The 19,132-nt window shown below is 35.3% G+C and overlaps 1 protein-coding gene across 7 annotated transcripts in view; it reads right to left on the bottom strand.

The window, feature by feature from the left end:
* Positions 1-19,132, bottom strand: part of Upf2 (UPF2 regulator of nonsense mediated mRNA decay) — a 121,692-nt gene that overhangs the window by 26,794 nt on the left and 75,766 nt on the right. For all 7 annotated transcript variants that reach the window (XM_028891689.1, XM_028891682.1, XM_037205975.1 and 4 more), the window contains 6 exons: positions 16,501-16,617; positions 14,592-14,777; positions 10,698-10,901; positions 9,522-9,797; positions 7,012-7,195; positions 1,214-1,353 (listed from right to left, as the gene is read on the bottom strand). In XM_028891689.1, coding sequence (XP_028747522.1) covers positions 1,214-1,353; positions 7,012-7,195; positions 9,522-9,797; positions 10,698-10,901; positions 14,592-14,777; positions 16,501-16,617 — 1,107 coding nt within the window. The remainder of the gene's footprint in view (positions 1-1,213; positions 1,354-7,011; positions 7,196-9,521; positions 9,798-10,697; positions 10,902-14,591; positions 14,778-16,500; positions 16,618-19,132) is intronic.

Here is a 19,132-nt window from a genome sequence, read left to right on the forward strand (position 1 = left end):
AGTCACTGAAGTGGGTGCTGAGAACTGAATTCAGGTCCTGTGCAGGAGCAGTGTGTTCTCTTAACTTGTGAGCTGTCATTCCAGATCCTGCCCTTTCTTTATTTGAGACAGGGTCTCTCATTAGCCTGGGACTCACCAAGTAGGCAAGGCCGGTTGGGCAATGAGCTCCAGGGATCCACTTGTCTTCACTCTGCAGATCGATAATTTCAAGCACTAAATACCCTATCTGGCTTAGGTTTATTTGTTTTAAGATAGGGTCTCTCTACGTAGCCCTAGCTGTCCGGGAACTCACTTTGTAGACCAGGCTGGCCTTGAACACACAGAGATCTGCCTGCCTCTGCTTCCCAAGTGCTGGGATTAAAGGCACATGTCACCATGCCTGTTTTGTTTGTTTGTTTGTTTGTATTAAAAAAAAAATTTTTTTGTACTTATATTTTGGGGATTGAATGCAGGTACTCTTGATTGCATGACAAGCACATCACAAAGTAAGCTATTTTCCCAGGACCAAGAAAACATTTCAGTGGATCATAAATGGCAGAGGAGCAATTTCACATACTTGGCCTAAGAGTCGTAAATACCAAAAGGGCAAACTAATTATTATGTACAATGAATTTCAGATTTCAGAACTACTCAAGTTGGTAAGAATAAAGCAAAGTATATGAATATTTAGTCAATACAATTGTTTTTCAGACTGTAAAGCCCACAGATTGTTCACATTCAACAATAAGATTAAGATACATAGGAGATCAAAACAATATTTTTCTCAAATTGCTAATTAAATAAAAATGCTATGATCAACCTAATTTTAGTGTCTATAAAAACCTTTAATCAAGGGATGTTATAATAGACATATATTAGTTACATTTTCAGCAATAAAACTAAGGAGAAGATCTCTATTAATTAGGAAGTCTTCACTCAAGCTGGAGAGATGGCTCAGCATGGAAAAGCACTGACTGCCAAACCTAATGGCCTGAGTACAACCTCCAAACCTGAGGAGAAAACTCACTCCTACAAATTGATCCCTGAGCTCCACTTGGGTGCTGTGGCACAGGTGTGTGTGTGTGTGTGTGTGTGTGTGTGTGTGTGTGTGTGTGTGTGTGTGTACATATATACAGACTAATGTAATAAAAAAAGCTTTTAAAATATTTACTCAATCAAAATATTCTTCTACACATATATCACAAACTTATCTGTTAGAAATAAAAGTAATTACTTCTTCTTCTGGCTCATTTACTTCACTTTCATTTCCAGACTGTTCTTCAGTTTCAGCTCCTCCTTCTTCTTCTTCTTCATCCTCTTCAAGATTGTCCCCTTCTGTCATAGAATCTTTGGACTCTTTGTCATTTACTAGGCCTTGAAAACAGGACAAAAGTAGAAAAATACATTTAGAAAGATAAATGCTATACTATTGCTTTTATACCACATCACATAAAAAGTATGAATTAAATAATAGCCATTTTCTCAGAATAATCAGAATTGAAAATAATTGTGAGAAACACTGTAAAAAACTGTACATTTCTAAGCCACCAGACTAGAAAAAAAGAAAATATGTATATATACCTCTTTTCTCCTTTCTTATAGCTTCGAATACTTAAAAGATTATCCTGTTTAAACTCAGTCTCAGACATATATAGAACTGACCCCATGCCCACACTCTACAAATAATAGTTCAACAATCTCAGAGACTACAAAATAAATGAGTAAAAATCATGTCACTTTAATGGAGAAATTACATTTGGCTATCAATCTGAATACATTTTTGTTTTGTTTTGTTTTGGTTTTTCAAGACAGGGTTTCTCTGTGTAGTTTTGGAGCCTGTCCTGGATCTCGCTCTCGCTCTGTAGCCCAGCTGGCCTTGAAGTCACAGAGATCCACCTGCCTCTGCTGGGATTAAAGGCGTGTGCCACCACCGCCTGGCTCTGAATACATTTTTAAGAGGAAAGAGGCAAAAGGACATGACAGCTTTGTTATACAGTTTAAGTTTTTCTTTAGTAGCAGCATTTTCTCCCTCTGGGAACTTACAGGCCCGAATCTTTCCCTTCCTGCGCACTTACTTCTCCATCTCACAGTGCAGCTCTTCCTCATACTGGACTGAATTCCAACCAACCGTCCTACTTTAAAGATACACATGACATGGTCTTATCCGACCTATTTCCCAACTCTTTCCCACACCTTGCACAGAACATGTTGTCTTTAATGTTGTTCATCCACTCACTATTCTTTCCAATGGAGTATAATGGAATATGCTGCTTGAAATCTCATCTGTTCCTCCAGTCTGCTGTAAGATTATCTACTACCTGTTCCTGAAGCACATGTTGATGCTATGACATCTTACTTCTTTTCTAATTCCATAAATGTTGCATAAGACCATTAAGGACAAAGAACTTAGTTTACATACTTCAAATTTATAGCAGAGGCTATAAATTGATAATATAATAGGTATTTAATAAATAAATTCTAGTTACAGAATTTTAGTGAAATACAGGAAGAATTACTGGTAATGTGTATTATTAGTCTTCTCATTTTATGAATACTGAATGTGAGAGTTTGAATAACTAGACAAATCAGTAACAAGAGAAATTTACTCTAGTTCTCCAAGCCTAAGCAACTGGTGAAATTATACAAGTACCGAGAAATTAAAGTACCTATTTTCAGTCTGGATGGAAAAGGAGAATAGATGAACTAAGCTCAGAAGTATCTGTTTTTAAAGTGAAATTGATACTGAAGAAAAACTGATGGTGTCTCAGGTTACCTTTCCATTAATAAAAGTATTTACTTATTGCTTACTATCTTTCATACATAAAAGTTGCAGATTTTATGCATGTATATGTTTGATTCTAAAATATTTATTTATTTGTGTATGTGTATAAGTACGTTGCGTGTGTATCATGCCATGGCATGAGTGTGGAGGTCAGAGGATAAACTGCAGAAGTCAGTTCTCTCCTACCATGTGGGTTCCAGGAATCAAAGTCAAGGTCACATTGGGTGGCAAGCATCCTTACCTGCTGAGCCACCTTGCAGACCCCTAACTAGATTTTAAAAATAAAATACTTGGGGGATGGAGAAGTGATTCAATGGTTAAGAGCACTGACTGCTCTTCCAGAGGACCTAGGTTGAATTCCCCGCACCCATATGGCAGCTCACACCTGTCTGCAATTCCAGTTTCAGGGGACCTCACACCCATAGCAAAGTACCAATGCACATAAATAATATTAAAAAAAATATGTGACTAATAATTATCAAAGGCAAACAATGTAAAGCCTGGAGTTTACAATCTAAATGTTATCAGTAAACATATCAACACAGTGATAACTTATGTGATATGAAACATTATCACATTATTGTCTTCCCTCCTTTAAATATGCATCACTGAGAAAACATTATGTAAGCAACTGTTTTGATACTCATGCTTCCAAAGTATCAGGAAAAATAATATTATTTCTAACATTTGCATTTGTACTGCAACAAAGCTCCAAAAATAATTTGTAAGTACTGCCTTTTGCATTTGTTCAACTATGTAAGAATGATCAAACTCCGAATACCTAGGAAACTGTCAATGTAAACAATATATATGAACCATATAAAGGATATATAGATAACAAAATGTAAAATACAGACAAAATTTAGAATATTAAAATGTTAGAAGTATACTTGGGGAACAAAATAAAACACATTTTATCTTTCAACTTCAATTGCTTGATAACTCAGTTTTCTTGCTCATCACAGGAGTGGTAATAGCTACAATGCCTCTTTTCAGGTCATTTAACTTGTATTTCTCTGCTTAGCTGAAGTTATCCTCCATATATTTGGAAGTCATTAGAGCATGTGTTTTTGTTTTTGTTTTTTTGTTTTTTGTGGGTTTTTTTGTTATGTTTTTCGAGACAGGGTTTCTGTGTAGCTTTGGAGCCTGTCCTGGAACTCGCTCTGTAGACCAGGCTGGCCTCAAACTCACAGAGATCCACCTGCCTCTGCCCCGCAAGTGCTGGGATTAAAGGTGTGTGCCACCACCGCCCAGCTAAGAGCATGGTTTTTTGTTTGTTTGTTTTTTGTTTTGTTTTTTAATCCTGTCTTATATATTAACTGGTGCTTTAATTTGAGCTTTGTTGGTCACAAATAACACCTGAATCATTGTGGCAAACAAATCATACACATTAAAACAAACTTTCTTGGTTTACATTATGTCATATTCATTTACCTATCCTTACAGATGCTATTCTATCAGTTTGCCTGTGCAGTTCATATAAAAGTGGTAATAACCTGGCATGGAAATAATTTTTCTCTTAATTTCAAATTGTATAAAATGTGTGCATTTTGTGGTTTTGTTATTTTGTTTTTCTAGGACAGAGTCTCCCTTAATATTCATACTGGCTTTTGACTCTTTGCCTCTGCCTTCCAGGTGCAGGTGTATATGCCACTGGACCACATATATGAAAATTTTCTTTTCTTTCTTTCTTTCTTTTTTTTTTTTTTGAGACAGGGTTTCTCTGTGTAGCTTTGCGCCTTTCCTGGAGCTCACTTGGTAGCCCAGGCTGGCCTCGAACTCACAGAGATCCGCCTGGCTCTGCCCTCCCGAGTGCTGGGATTAAAGGCGTGCGCCACCACCGCCTGAATTTATTAATTTTGGGTACATTCTTCTATAGTTTTAAAATGGAAACACTAGTACTAGATCATTTTAAGCCTTTAGAAAATAAATATTCAACCCATTTGGTTCACTGGTTTTCTTTATTCTATTTTCAAGAATCTGTATTCATTATATGCTGAATTGCCTTATATTTAATTAGAATTAGTTTTAGACCTTTAATAGTTTTTGGCTTTGTTTAGAATTTAAGAAATATATTCTTTTGCTTTAAAATATATTTTTATTAATATGACTACCTTATTTTCTTTCTTTCTTTCTTTCTTTCTTTCTTTTTTTTTTTTTTTTTTTTGGTTTTTTAAGACAGGGTTTCTCTGTGTAGCTCTGGCTGTCCTAGAACGCAAACTCACAGAGATCTGCCTGCCTCTGCCTCCTGAGGGCTGGGATTAAAGGTGTGTGCCACCACCACCTGGCTTGAATATCTTATTTTTGCTTCTCTCATTTCTGTTCTTTGCAGTACTAGTTTGGAACTTCCAAAATAAAATTAAATGATAATCATTTTGGCTTTTTTTTTAATTTTCGTAATTTAAAGAAAAATATCTTAGCCCCCTTTTCTTTTTATGTACCTAAAGAAACTAAAGTCAATTTAAAAAAAATAACACAATGATGTAAAATTTGAAAATCTTAGAGTCAAACAATAGAATTAAGTAATTAAGGCATATCCAAACAAAGAAATATAATCTATTAAAAAAAAAACACACAAAGATTTAAAAGAAGTCCAGCTAGAAAACTACAAAAACCATGAAAAATTAAAAAAAGGAACACCAATTACATTAACACATCCTTCTTTCTGAATGCAATACAGGTGATTTTCTTTGTATTTTCAGAATTACTGCTATAAACATTATCTACGACAATACAGTAAATAGTTTAAGACATTAGAAATAATTTTAGTATCCCCACTAGCTTCACTCTTTGCACTGGATGCTATGAAACTAACATGAGTTGTTTCCAGGTGCTTAAAGACAAACAATGAAAGGCAAAAAACGCACGATGCTATGTCTATCAACAGAAAGCGTACTTAAAAAATATTCTCTGCAAACAACCTCTACCTTTTATCTAACCTCTAAAACCAGGAGGAAAATGGAGACAACTTGGGCACAGACCCATCTTAAGTGCCACTATCTTTAGAGTTTCAAACCATAAATAGTGATTCATTTTTCCCTCTTCAGGCTCCTCATAGGAAGGTCAAAGTCTTTTACTCTTTATTTTATAAAAACAACAACAACAACAACAAAACAATCTTTTCTCTCTCCTTATGTCCCTATATACAGTTGAACCATTTATGAAAATTTCTGGGCCCTAGGCTGCATCTTAACAATTTCAAACATACAGAGAATGTGGATACTTAAGAGATAATGCTATGCCTGAAATGATTGTTTATGTAATTGAAAATCTGAAAAGAAAAAGAAATTGGGTAATCTAGGTCAAGGCTGAAAAGCCAAGACTCATCCTAGGTCTTTGTGAGGTGAGCAATATGACAAATCAGTACTTGCACAGGTAGTGGCAGGGATTGAAAATCAGGCAAGCATAAGCATATTCCCCAAATGAGGATTTACCTTGGAGATAGCAAGTTTATCAATATTCTGGATGCCTGGGGTAAGGCTGGGACTATTATTTATGCCTTTTCTTTAAGCTGGTTCTTCAGACATGTAACACAATAAAGTAATAGTGTAAGTGTAACTGAAAGTAAAGATGTGCATGAACATACCAAGCACTAATGAGAAATAAAATAGCTTTACCAACTGAAAACTTTGAAAGTACAATAAAAGATGATACAGAAGAGCTATTAGCATGTAAACTAGGTTGGTATGACTAGAGCTTGTACTTGTTACCTGGTGACAAAACTAATATACTGCTATATTCCCTGGGGGTGACATTCAAAGGTTAAGTCTTCTGTAGCCAACTCAGAAGGATAGAGAGAACTATACAGATAATCTTATAGCAGCACATTTTCTCTAGACTCAGTCAACTCCACTAATGAATGAGATCTGAAATTTTGTAGAGTTATTCCAAACTCCAAAGCCTGTGTGTTCTCAGGAATAACAGCAGCTAAAAATACACTATACATATGAGACACTTTCATCCAAAGGTTTGATCAGAAACCAGAGTCTAAAATTAAAAGCAGTTCACAAAACTGTATTTTTTCTTCACTATCACTTGCTTTAAGTCCTGCTTGACCATTTTATTTCAATTTGAGATCACTTAGTGAAACTAACTAGGTAACAAAGGTCTCACCTAACCCTATTATGTAGTACTCAACATCAAAGACACAAGGTATGCAAATACAAAACTCTGACTGGAAACATTACAAAACAGACTATAGACAATCTAACCAAATCCCCTTCATTTTCTCTCTGTAATGAATTGCTTACCTAGTTTTATTAAGAATTCTCGTTCCAAGTCTTGTACCTGCCTGATGGATTCTTCCAGAGAATTACAGAGTTTGATCTTTGGTCTTAGCAGTTCTAGTGTATCACTGATCATGTAATCTATATCAATAGGAAATGGATGGTCTTTTGTCCAAACCTCCAAACTTTTCTTCCACCAAACATAACGCTGATAACAAATGAAAAATAAATTTAGCTATAAGAAATTAGTAACAAAAATTTAAAATAGTAAGTTGTATTGTGATGTTACCTAGTTATAATAACTAAGTTACAAAGTTGAACAAGAAACCTATACTTTTTGTTAAAGGTCAACAGCAATGACCCTACTTCCAATTATTTTCTCTTATCTATATAATTTTTGAACCAGTTGTTGACTTTAGTCTAAACATTTTTTATTCTGGCTGTCATAGGTTTGAAAAAAAAAAAAAAAACAGACATGGAGAAACTATAAACAAAATGCCAAATACACTTTCAGGTACTCTGAAACAAAGGTAGAAAACCTACTTCCATACCCCAGAGTTGATACATTTAACTTTATAAAAGCAGATTTGATACCACAGTTTTGATAAATTCTCATTATTTTTTCTATTGCTACTTGCTTCAATTTAAAAGAAAAAAGTCTATTAAAGTATTTGAGGATAAAACTTTTTGAAAAATATAAAAATAAATTATGAACATTTACTAAGCAGCTACTACATAAACACTAAGTAGATATTTTTCCTCTACACTAGTGTGTTCCCTCATCCTACCTTGTTCTTGTTCTAATTCCTAATATATATTAACAAGCAGCACAAATCTATGCATATGTATTTTTGTGAGTTTTATAAAAAATATAAATATATATTTGGTAGCACGTGTTATGGGTGCTTCAATCTTCCCTTCACCTCCTGGCCTAGGCTCTTGCTATTCAAAGTGTAGGCCTCACCAGGAAGCTTACTGAAATGTAGATTAAACTCCAACCATCTTAGTGATGTCCCATATAATACACATGCACTTGGAAGTTCAGCATTTTCCAGCTGATCCTTCCTACCTTCCTTCTAAAGCATAACCTGTACTCTATTTTAGTGAGATATAACAATTTCATCACAGAGGACTGACATTCTATACTCTAGGCAGAATACAATAATCTCATCTGAAGCCTAACTCATTTCAAACCCTCAGTCCTTACCTATATCTCTGCCACATTTTTCTGTCAAAATAACTTGGAAAACACACTTTTGTTAATTTTCAGTTCTGGGTCTATCTGAGTAGCTCTTTTTTCTCTGAAGCTGGAATAGCAGATGTCAAACAAGGATTCTCTTCTCAAAGAGATTCTACCTTGGATATTAATACTTATAACCATTTTTTCTAGCAAAACTCGGGTATTTAATATAAACATCTCCAGTTTAAGACAGTCCTTCTATAAAACAGGGACTTTCACCCTCAAACCTATAAACTCCTTTCCTCATTTCTTGCTCATAAATTTGTAAAATAAGGCAGAAGGTATAGGAGTATGAGAAAGTTAAAATGAAATTCCCCAACATTATTTATTCCCAGATCAATCCTAGCTACTATGTGGATACATTTCTGATGCCTCAAGTTATAATAATACTTCTTTCTTCTCAAGAGATAAACTGCTAACTACTGTGGTTGGGTAGAATCAAATACTATTGATATTTACTCAGCAACATCTTAAGCACTTGATGATGAGCTGTCCTTTCTAATTAGTACTTCTTATTGTATTTTACAGGAAATGATGATTGAAGTATATGCAACCAACCTAGAAGTTAACTTCTGTGATACAAAATTTATAGAAGTTGTACAATTACCCCATATTTGTATTGAATTTAATTTACATCATACTTACTCTAAATCACCAATTATGGAATAAATAAAAATAAATATGAAAAGCACAACCCAAGAGTTTACTAATAAAAACATTTGCTTTTTGTATTATAAATGCTTACGTGATCTGCTATTTCTTTAAATAGGTAAGTAAGTAAACAGGTAAGCAGATAAATTGGATCTTTTAGAAACAAGCATTTTGGATATGAACTAAGACAAGAGAGAAGAATATTATCAAGTTCCAAGTAGCTGGTTGTGGCACCGTACATCTATGATCCCAGTACTTGGGAAACTGGGGCAGGAGGATCATGAATTGAAGGCCAGCCTGGGTTACATGGTTACATGGTGACACACTTTCTAAACAAACAAACAAACAAACAAATACCCCCCAAACCCTCAGGTACTTTAAGAATTACTGTATCAAATACCATAATGTATATATTATGCCAAATTCACAATCCATACAATTCTCAAAATTAGCAACCAATCATTATCAATGATAAATGCTACAAAAATTAGATTGTGTCAGTGTATGAATCCATCATACAATTTAAGGTCTCTACAATAAATAAAACCTAATTATGAACATATATAAACTATATCATTTCTTTGCTAAAATTTCTGTTGTATATTCATTCAAAGCTACCAAATTGCATATTGTGCTTACATACCTGAAAATATACAAGGAAGCAGTCAAGTTTTCGTTTACTGGAGCCTCTGTCAAAGTACTGGCCACAGGTATCCAAAATAGTGCACACTAGTCTAATTCTGAATAGATGCTCAGGAGGGTCCAGTGAACTTGGAGAACCATCAGGGTTGACACCAAATGAAGTAAAAGAATAAAGAGTTCTGAAAATAACAGCTGATTCCACCATTCTGTAATTATAAAGTTCTCCTAAGAACTTGGCACTACTGATACGCCTCTGGTTAAATTTAGGTTGATTAACCTGAAAAACAAAAAAAACACCCCACAGGTTTTCACTGAAGAGTAGCAATATTAACTGGAGGGGTTAATTCTAACTTAATAGTATCAAGTATTCAAAGAACATCCAACAGAGAAATGAAGACACTTTCCTTACTCCTTGCCTAATAATGTGGCCACTTTTAAATATCCTGTCACTTTCTAAGCATATAAAGAACATGTTAGATATTAAGTTGAATATTAAGCTATCATTAAATGAACTTTTTCTTAATAGTTACACTATAATTCTTCCTATCAGCCCATTCAACCTGTTTTCTTTGTAACCTATGAATCAAGAAACATAAGCAGCTGGTTATGTAAGATTTATATTAAAAGGAAAGTACTTAAAGAAAATTCCTATAATTATTGAATTTTTTAAATAATAAGCTTATAGATTAAGTTGAGTCTCAATAGTAACCTAGAAATAATGAAAATTTAGTATAATCTGACAAAATAAGCTTAAAAGAACTTCAGAAAAAGAATGAAAAAATACTAATGATTGTCTGAGGTTGTAGCAGGAAATTTAATACACACATTTACTCATAAGTAACTCCCAAGGAGCAGCAAATGATTTAATGCAAGAAAGGAATAGTTTTTCTTTTTTATTATTTCTTTATTATTTTTCTTTGTCTTTTTTTATTTATTTTATTTTATTTTGGTTTTTTCATGACAGGGTTTCTCTGTGTGGCCCTGGTTGTTCTGGAACTCACACTATAGACCAGCCTGGCCTCAAATTTACAGAGATCCACCTGCCTCTGCCTCTTGAGTGCTGGGATTAAAGGCCTGTGCCACCACTCCCCAACTCAAATTATTATTTTTAATAGTAGGATTTAGAGACTATTTATGTTCTCCACAAATTCTGGTGACTATAAAAGAAATCTGTTACCTCCATTCCCAATCGAATATCTTCGAGTACTCCATCCACAACATGGATCCCAACATCCTCCTGGTAGAGTACTAGTCCTGCTAAGAGGTTAGCTACACAGTGAATGCTATTGTATTTAACATTCCAGATATTTATCATACAACAAATAACATAGTCTTTCACTTCTTGGTCTTGCCAGGGCAACTTTCGCATCTGTCTCAATACCTACATGAAGAAAATATTGCTTAAATTATTAAGTATGTATAATAATTTAAGTACTTTAGCCTTATTTTCATGCAGAGGGACAGAACTTTTAAAATCTGAAATAGTTCAGTTTTCTTACTTTAGAAACGGGTAAAAAAAGATTTATTAATTATGAAAATGTATTATCAATATTCTCTAAACCTTTCCATAACTTCCAAAAATTCCTAGAGTATTTAGGTTCTTATGAGATGACTTAGTAGTTAATTACATGGCATATACACACATAAAAAAATTTAAATGTAATAAAAAATAATCAAACTAACAGTATACAAAGACTCAGCTCAATGAAAGAAAAAGGCCAAAGTTTGCCAAAATTAGTGTTCTCTTATAACTTATTTGACATAAATAATCTTATTTTAAAAAATAAATTTCTAACAAAAACCTCAAGTTTAGACCAATGGAACAGAATGGATGACCTAGAAATAAATTTGCACAAAAACACACATTAGAGAACAAAACCAAAGACAGCCTTTTTCAGCAAATCATACTGAATATCCACTAGGGAAAGAATGAAACTAGATCCATCCGTCTCTCTTCAGAAAAATCAATTTAAGATGGATTAAAGATGGTAATGAAAGACTGAAACTTTGAAAGTGCTAGAGGAAAACAGAGGAAACACGTCAACACACAGACACAGGAAAGGCCTTCTTGAAAGGACTATATAAGCATAAGAAATAATCTCAAAAATTAACAAAGGAGTTGTGAAAAAAAATCACCAGAGTGAAGAGATAGAGGGAATGCGAATTGATTATTATTGTTTAGTTAAATACTGACAATATCTTCTAATCAATAAATAAATAAACAGGAAGAAATACAAATGGCAATAAATATGTGAAAAAGTATTCAAAATACTAAGCCATCAAAGAAAGACAAATTAAACTACACTATGAGTTCATGTTACCCCAATCATAATGACTATCATCAAGAAAACAAATGACAACAAATGCTGGTAAGAATGTAGGAAGAGGACTGGAGAGATGGCTCAGAGGTTAAGAGCACTGGCCGTTCTTCCTGAGGTCCTAAGTTCAATTCCCAGCACCACATGGTGGCTCACAACCATCTGTAATTTGATCTGGTGCCTTCTTCTGGTGTGTAGGCAGAATACTATATGCATAATAAATAAATAAATCTTTAAAAAAAAAAAAAAAAAAAAAAAAAAGAATGTAGGAAGAGCCAGTGGTGGTGGCACATGCCTTTCATTCCAGCATTCAGGAGGCAGAGGCAGGTGGATCTGTGAGTTCAAAGTCAGCCTGGCCTATATAGTAAGTTCCAGGACAGTCAGGACTATGTAGAGAGACCCTGTCTGCATGAAAAAAAAGAAAAAAAAAAACAGAAGAGGAAAAGAAGAAGAGGAGGAGGAGGAGGGAGAGAAAGAGGAAGAAGAGGAAGAGGAGGAAGAGGAAGAAGAAAAGGAAGAAGACAAAGAGGAGGAGGAAGAAGAAGAAAGAAGGATGAGGAGGAGGAGAAAAGATAAGAACCCTGCATCACAACTGGTAGGAATACTAGTATAGCCACTATGGAAGTGAATGTGGATATTCTTCAAGAAAACTAATAACAGAACTACTATCATATAACCAAATATACTACCTGGGTATATATCTAAAGTATTCTAAGTTACTATACCACAGAGATACCTGAACATCCATGTTTACTGATGTACTTTTTACAACAGTTTAAGTTATGAGAATCAATAAAGATGCCCACCAACAGAGGATGAATAAAAAAATGCAGTACACAATGGAATCTTACTCTGTAAAAATGAAATTAAGAGGCCGGGCGGTGGTAGTGCATGCCTTTAATCCCAGCACTCGGGAGGTAGAGGCAGGCGGATCTCTGTGAGTTCGAGGCCAGCGAGTTCCAGGAAAGGCGCAAAGCTACACAGAGAAACCCTGTCTTGAAACCCGCCCCCCAAAAAAAGAAAGAAAGAAAGAAAGATTTTAAGAGATTTGTAGGAAAATAGAGCTACAGATCATTATGTTAAGCAAGGTAAGTCATGCTCAGACATATATCACATGTTCCCTCCCATGTGGACTCTTAAATTTAAATTTATGTGTGTGTGTGTGTGTGTATTGTAGGATACAAAGTATAAAGAAAACTTGGGGGATGAAGACATAGATGAAGGGGAATCGAAGAATAAGGGAGGGTAAAGGAATACATGAGATGAAAGCAGAAGAGACTAACGGGAGGGCAGAAGGGAATCAAGAAGACAAGAGGGCTTAGGGGAGGGTAGAAGTAGGGAAAAATATAATGACACATTATGTATGAAAAAGCCATAATGAGACTCATTATTTGATAGCCTTAAAAAATTTAAAAATCAAGTTGGGGAAGAGGCTCAGCAATGAAGTGCTTGCCATGCGATCGTGAGGGCCTCAAAGTCCACATAAAAAAAGTGTGGCCAGGCAGGACCACACCCTCCTGCAATTCCAATGCTGGAAAGGCAGGGACAGGGAGCTCCCTGAAGTTTGCTGACAAGCCAGGAAAGCTGAATTTGTGAGTTCCAGGTTTAGCAAGAGAAAACACCTGTCATTAACCTTATGGCTTCCACATGCATGTGCATACACATGAACACACACAAACATGTATACATACACACATACACAAATGTTTTAAGTCACTTAAGAGAGAGGATAACCTCCGTTTCCTTGTGTGTAAAATGGTAAATAATAAAAGTACTAACACTTATTTCCTAGTTCACAGAATTAAACTAGTTAACATATGTGCAGTGCATATTGAAGTATCTGGTAAAATAAAAATGCTCTATATGCTAGTTTTACTATTTCAAAATTTCTTAGAAACAAGATAATCAGCAGAGCTCTCCCTGAAGACAGACTGTTTCCACTTTTGCTATGGAAGAAAACAGATACCACTAGCAGATTGTGAAACAGTCCTTTCATGTCTATCTGCTTTCTGTAACCATCTTTCAAGTACTGGGCATGCTCTCCTCATCACTTTCACTAGAAATGTCATCACTTCATCACTATGGAAGCTTTTAATGCTTTCCATTCTAAAACTGTTTTAAACAACTCTGAAAGACAGCTTCAATTTTCAAAGATGTAGTCATTTCTTATCACTTTCTACCCTAAACAAAAAGGAGCTCAGCACTTTATAATGTGCCAACTTTAAAGTTAACAAAGAAACATTCTGTCCATTGTAGAAGTAAAGTTTTTAACAAGGTAACCACAACAATTAAGGTAAGTGATTCTTAGTTTCTGAAGGAAAAAAAAATCATCCTGCTGGGATTCTCTCCAGAAAAAAAAAATAGATATCCCAAATTATGAAATTTCAGAGGGATCATGCACCAGTTACCTGTCTAGCATGCACAAAGCCCTGGTTACCACCAGCACCCCTGCAAACACCAAAAACAAAAACACAAAAAGAACAACAACAAAAAAGATAAAAAGTTTTAAATATGTACAGTATCACAATTAAGTTTAGAAGTGAAACATTTTAATGATAAAAAGTTATATAAAATATAAAACACATGTCTTAAATATTCTGTAGCATCAGATGAATTCTTTCCAAGGATGACTTAAACAAAATCATTCATATTAGAACCCTGATCAACCCCTACTTGTTCTAGAATATATATGAGTGCAGCAGCATCACAAATTTCAAGGCAACTATTACTAAATGATCTGATTCAGATTTTACCTTCTCAGTAGTGACCTTAGAGAGATCCTTGTACAGAAGTTTGCGGACATACTCCTGAAGAGGAGGACGTTTCTTTCTCACTGTCTTTTCAGCTGGAGGTGGGTTGCAGTAGTAGTATGCATTCTCAACCATTGTAACATATCGTGCATCAAGATGCATTGCTTGTTTCTTTCTCATCATTTGCTCCTAGAAGAAAATGTCTAGATTAACCAAAACATTCCACAATGCACGAAATAAAACCACTTACCTGCTCTGAAAAGGCAATGGTATAGAGACTAAAAATTCTGATGAGGACGAGACCTTTCCAGTCACACTTCAAGCTGAAGCTGAGCACACTAAGTTCTAAGACCGTGGGGGATAATAGTTTTCTTGTCTGTAGAGATATTCCAGATTAAATGGTATAATACTGGATGGCATAAACTCTGAGAAGGTATTTATAATCAGTTACACACAGATCGGCTCAAGTCAGAGTTGCACTTTTATTTGATTCTTATTCCTTAATTTCACTTACACATTTGAGCCTTACACTCCTTAGGTTAATATAGGCTTGCATAGTTATAGATTAAGTCACATTTATAGCAGTACTCTTTTACTATTTTATGGGGTACCATCTAAGGCCAAGTAGTCATGAACTAGTATGTTCTAAAAATTGTAGCAGCACAATAGTTTGCATCCTGAGAAGTTAAGTGAATTCCTTGCCCATCCCCCCCTTTTTTAGCCTTACTATTGAGAACAGAAATTAAGCTAGGAATAGAGAATCCTAGCATATTGGTTTCATTTGATGGTCATTACATGAACAGTTTCTGCCAAGAAATCATACAAAAAAATTCACATTTCTTCATTTCAAATCTCACCAGAAAACTATTCATCCTCAAAACTAGACTATAAAGTAAGAGAGATAAAATGTCACAACCAAGACATGTGTAGTGGGTTATATTACAGAATCTACTTAACTACTCCTACACGCATTACCTTTCTCTACACCAAAGTCTTTAAGCAGATGCTTAGATATCATTAATAAATGTAGTAATGCTTAATAAACTTGATGGCCATTTCAAATCCTAATCAGCTAAACAAATTCTCTTCCAAATTTAAGACTATATTTTATGATTTCCTCCTAATTTTAAAATATATTTTTATGTATAAACGGTTTGTACACATGTGCATATGTGTGTGGTGCCTGTAGAGGCCAGAATAGGGTGTCAGATCTCTTGCAGCTGGGGTTACAGGAGGCTGTGAATCACCTAAACCATGTGCCAGGAACAAAACTTAGGTCCTCTGTAAGAGCAGTACGTGGTCTGAACCACTACTCCATCTTTAAAGCCCCATTTTATAACTTTATTATAAAAATTAATTTGATAACTTTTAGGTTATACTTTATATGTTTACATGACACATTAGAAATGGGTAAAAACATAGCACAAAGATGATCTCTACCTAATAGTACTAAATACCTACTCATTTGAATAATTTGTCTGTTTTTATGGGGTAGCTTCATTCTCCTTTAATAAAAAATTATATTATTAGTATGTGTATGCATATGTGCACATGCAATGTATTCATGTGTCACAGCACAGGTATGTAGGCCAGGGAACAACTTTATGGAGTCGGTTCTGTCGTATCTTTTTGTGTGGGTTCTGGGAATCAAGCTCATGTTACCAGGCTTGCACAGCAAGTGCCTTTACCACCGAACTGTACTGTCAGCTCATTAATTCTTCTTTGAACTGGCAACAAGGTGAAAAAAAATTCCTGACTTTCCAGGATGGCAGTTCATTTGTGTAGGATGTTCTACGTTAGGCAGAAATGCTTATACTCAAATGGCAAAGGAAGACAACCAACACTGATTAATACTTTGAAACACTGAGGTATCAAGACCCTCAACTTCTTACCAGGATCTACAAGCCCTTACCAAAAGCACACTGGTCCTCAGATGTGATTCTGGAGATCTGAAAAGAAATCGTCCACAAGTCTCCAGTAGAGTACACGCCATTTCAATATGATGATGAGAAAAGTCTGACAGAAGCATCTGGAATAATAAAAATGATGAAAAACTACAAAGACAACACATCAATTCTAAGAGAGAAAGAAAATAATACATGCCTCTGAATATGTCAATGATGAAAATCAAGCCTACTTTAGTAAGTTTTACTGCTGAATATTTTGTTCACCATCAAATTTTTACTAAAAACTTAAATATACTTAACATCTTTCTTTTCAGAAAAGGAAACTGATATCAAATACTTTTCTATATTTATGTATTTATTTTTCTTTATTATGTATGTGTGTAGTTTATGTATATGTGTGCATTCATGTAGATGGCTTACCTTAAATGTAAATGGGCTCATATCATCAATACAAAAAAATATAACTAGCTTATTAAATAAAACATAACAAGATCTAACTACTTGTCTGTAAGAAACACATCTCACTAACAAAGATGCAGACTAGGTAAAGGATGGAAATCTATGTATATGCAAATATATAAAGCAAATAAAAGCTGAAAACAAACTGGCATAGCTATTCCAATATCTCACTGTAGTAATTTCCTTTCTGTTGCTGTAATAAAACACTCTGACCACATTTGGAAGAGCAAAGAGTTTATTTCAGCTTATAGGTTATAGTACACTATTGAGAGGAGTCAGGGAAGGAACTCAAGCGGAACTTGAGGCAGAAGTCATGGAAGAAGGCTACTGCTTGCTGGCTCAGTCATAGGCTCATGCTTAACTAATTTTCTTATACAGTCCAGGACCACTTGCCCAAGGTATGGTGTTGTCACAGGGGGCTGGGTCCTGCTATATCAATTACCAACCAAGACAATGTCCCACAGACATGCCCACAGGCCAATCTGGTCTGGGCAATCCCTTAACTGAGACTTCCTTCTAGGTTAATTCAAGGTAACAATTAAAATAAAGTAGATTTACCTTAAGAAAAATAGATTTCAAACTAAATTTAGTCAAAAGAGACAAAGTAGGTAACTACATAATAATGAAATGAACAATTCACAAAAAGCACATAATGGGCTAGGATAGGCTTAGACAGCTCAGCAGGTAAAGCACTTGCAATAGAGTTCAGATTCCAAGCACCAGCGTAAGGGCTGACTGGATATGGTGGCCACCTGTATCCCAGTGCTTCAGAGACTGAGATAATTAATTCCCAGAGAAACCTGGCTAGCTAGAATAACTAAATCAGCGAGCACTAGTTTCAAGTGAGAGACCCTGCCTCAACATGCAAAGTGGAGAGAGATAGAGGAAAACATCTGGCATCAACCTTGGCTACACACACACACACACACACACACACACACACACACACACAAATATACATGTAACAACAATGAAAAAGAGCTAGAGAGATGGCTCAGAGGATAAGAGCACTGGCTGCTCTTGCAGAGGACCAGGGTTCAATGCCCGGCACCCATATAGTGGCTCATAGGGGATCTAATGCCCTATTCTGACCCCCAGAGGGGCTAGGCACACATGTGGTAGACAGACATATACAGTCAAAACATTCATACAAAAAATATATATAAAATAACAACAATAAAAAAGATTTAACAATACTGAATAGATATGTAGGGAACGTTGGGAATTCCTAATTTCATAAAACAAACTAATAGGTAAAAAAGACAAAAGAGCAGGCGATTTCAAACTCTATGCTCATCCTTACATAAGTCAGGCAAACTAATATCAACAAAGAGATTTAAGAATTAAGTTAGAAGCTGGGCATGGTGGTACCACCCTGTTCGACAGGGCAGGAAGGGCTACACAGAAAAACCCTCTATTGAAAAAAGTAAAAGCGTTAAATTAGAACACAGGTTAAATCAATATAACAAATATCTACAGAATAGTCATTCAACAGATATGAAATATACATTCTTCTCAGTAGCCTATAAAACCATCTCTAAAACAGACGACATTCTAAGCCACAAAGTCATAACAAATACAAAAGAAATGTAATTTTTATATCTTATCATAATGAAATACTATTAGACATCAACCACACATACACTCGTTTTAAAAATAAATATATTATTATTGACACAGGGTTTCTCTATATAGTCCCGAGTGTCCTGGAGCTAACTATGGAGAACAGGCTGGCCTCGAACTTGGAAAGATCCTCCTGTCTCTGCCTCTGCCTCTCAGGTGCTGGGATTAATGTCATGCACCAAGCCTAATCTGAGGAATACACTCTTAAATGGCCAGTAGGTCACTGAAGAAATCAGGGAGGAAATTTCAATTCCTAGAATCAAATGAAAATGCAAGCTAAAGTTACCAGAACTTTTGGGATGGTTCTAATGGGAAAGTTTACAGCTATGAAGGCTTACAGTAAAAAGTCAGCGATATCAGGGCTAGAGATGGCTCAGCATTCAATGTGCTTGCTGATCCTACAGGGAACTCTAGGTCAGTTCCCAGCATCCACAGTGGGGCTCACAACACCTGTAACACCAGCTTCAAGAGATCTAATGCCCTCTTCTAGTCTCTGCAGGCACCACACACAGGTAGCATATACACATGTGCCACACATGTATACATACACACACA

Source organism: Peromyscus leucopus, chromosome 5 (genome assembly GCF_004664715.2).
Source record: "Peromyscus leucopus breed LL Stock chromosome 5, UCI_PerLeu_2.1, whole genome shotgun sequence".
Lineage (NCBI taxonomy): Eukaryota > Metazoa > Chordata > Mammalia > Rodentia > Cricetidae > Peromyscus > Peromyscus leucopus.